The following is a 1,338-nucleotide window of genomic DNA, read 5'->3' on the forward strand; positions in this document are numbered from 1 at the left end:
CACCTAAGCAGTAGCTTCTGGTTTGGCAGGAGTATTGATTATTTCATTTGATGAGGCATCGACACACTTCCAAAGCCCATAAGTTTTGCCTACTGTTGTCTGCCAAAGTCGCAGAGTGCCATCTTCGCTTCCCGAGGCATACAGTTCCCCATCGGGACTGAAACGCACACAATGGACGGGTCCGAAGTGACCCTTGAAGGATTCTAACTCTACATTAGTGCTGTAGTCATATTTGTACATCTTGAAATCTTCGCCTCCACAAATAAACACTGAGCGGTCAGGGTGAAGGGAAGCAGAGTACACAGCCGTGGGAATGGTGACCTCATCCCGCTGTTGCTCCAGACTGCACGGAGAAAAAATGATTAACTATAATAAGAATCTGTGATAACCCATTTAAATAACATCAGATGCCGCCTAAATACATATAAGCCACACCCATCTATGGGGTAACATATGCATATGCACATCTTATAAATAAAACTCATGCTTTTCTCCTTCTTCAGCAAATATGTATTCAGCAAAAAATGCACACATAATATTCCTGACATTGTCACACTCAGAATCTACTGTAAATTCCTAAAGTTCATTTCTTAGTAAATAATCAATATACATTTTTTTTTGTTCCCAACAACTGACTTTATTTTGTTATCACTGGAAACCATAAATGATTTCTGTTCAAAATTCTAATTTTAAAATTCAAATGATATCACAAATTGATATGTGAAGCTAATAACACTTTCCAAAGTCTTTCTGGAGCTAAGCAATTGGTGACTTTCTAGCCAGAGCACCAATATCCTATAATAATGGCAAAAAATTATGTAGTGTACCATCAGGTGGTAATTTTACAAGGAATATAGGCATGAGTTAACATACTAGAAATTTAGCAATAAAATGACACCATATTCACAAGCTTACATCAGTTGTGAATGCTAGGGCCACTTTTCATAATGATGTTCTTGCTAAAGAGGATTCTTTAAATGTATACATTTTCTTGAAAATGTATACATTGGGGGGATAAAAATCAAATCTTTCCTCTAGAATAAAATACCATAGAAATCAACAGCTGACAAAACCTTAATCTCAAAATATTACTACTAATACCTTACACAACTAATTCATTAACACCTTGCATAAGCTTAAAATGATAATAAAATCCACTTAAATTCCAACTCTTACAATTCCACTTACGTTTCAGGGTTGAGGAACGCAACTTTCGAGCCATAAGTGACTGTGAGTGTCTGGCCATCGGGAGATAATTCCATGCTAGTTGGGTTGTGGGCCACTTCCATCTTGTGAACTTCCTGTTGTGCAAAATACCAGTAACAGGTAATGTAACAT

At 36.9% G+C, this 1,338-nt stretch overlaps 1 protein-coding gene across 1 annotated transcript in view; it reads right to left on the reverse strand.

Annotated features, from left to right (window-relative positions):
- Window positions 1–1,338, reverse strand: part of LOC119585660 (serine-threonine kinase receptor-associated protein-like) — a gene marked incomplete in the record, with an annotated part of 6,974 nt that overhangs the window by 1,335 nt on the left and 4,301 nt on the right. The window contains 2 exon segments of the mRNA XM_037934336.1: window positions 1–343; window positions 1,189–1,301. Coding sequence (XP_037790264.1) covers window positions 4–343; window positions 1,189–1,301 — 453 coding nt within the window.

The sequence above is a fragment of the Penaeus monodon genome, chromosome 20, assembly GCF_015228065.2.
Source record: "Penaeus monodon isolate SGIC_2016 chromosome 20, NSTDA_Pmon_1, whole genome shotgun sequence".
NCBI classification, from domain to species: domain Eukaryota; kingdom Metazoa; phylum Arthropoda; class Malacostraca; order Decapoda; family Penaeidae; genus Penaeus; species Penaeus monodon.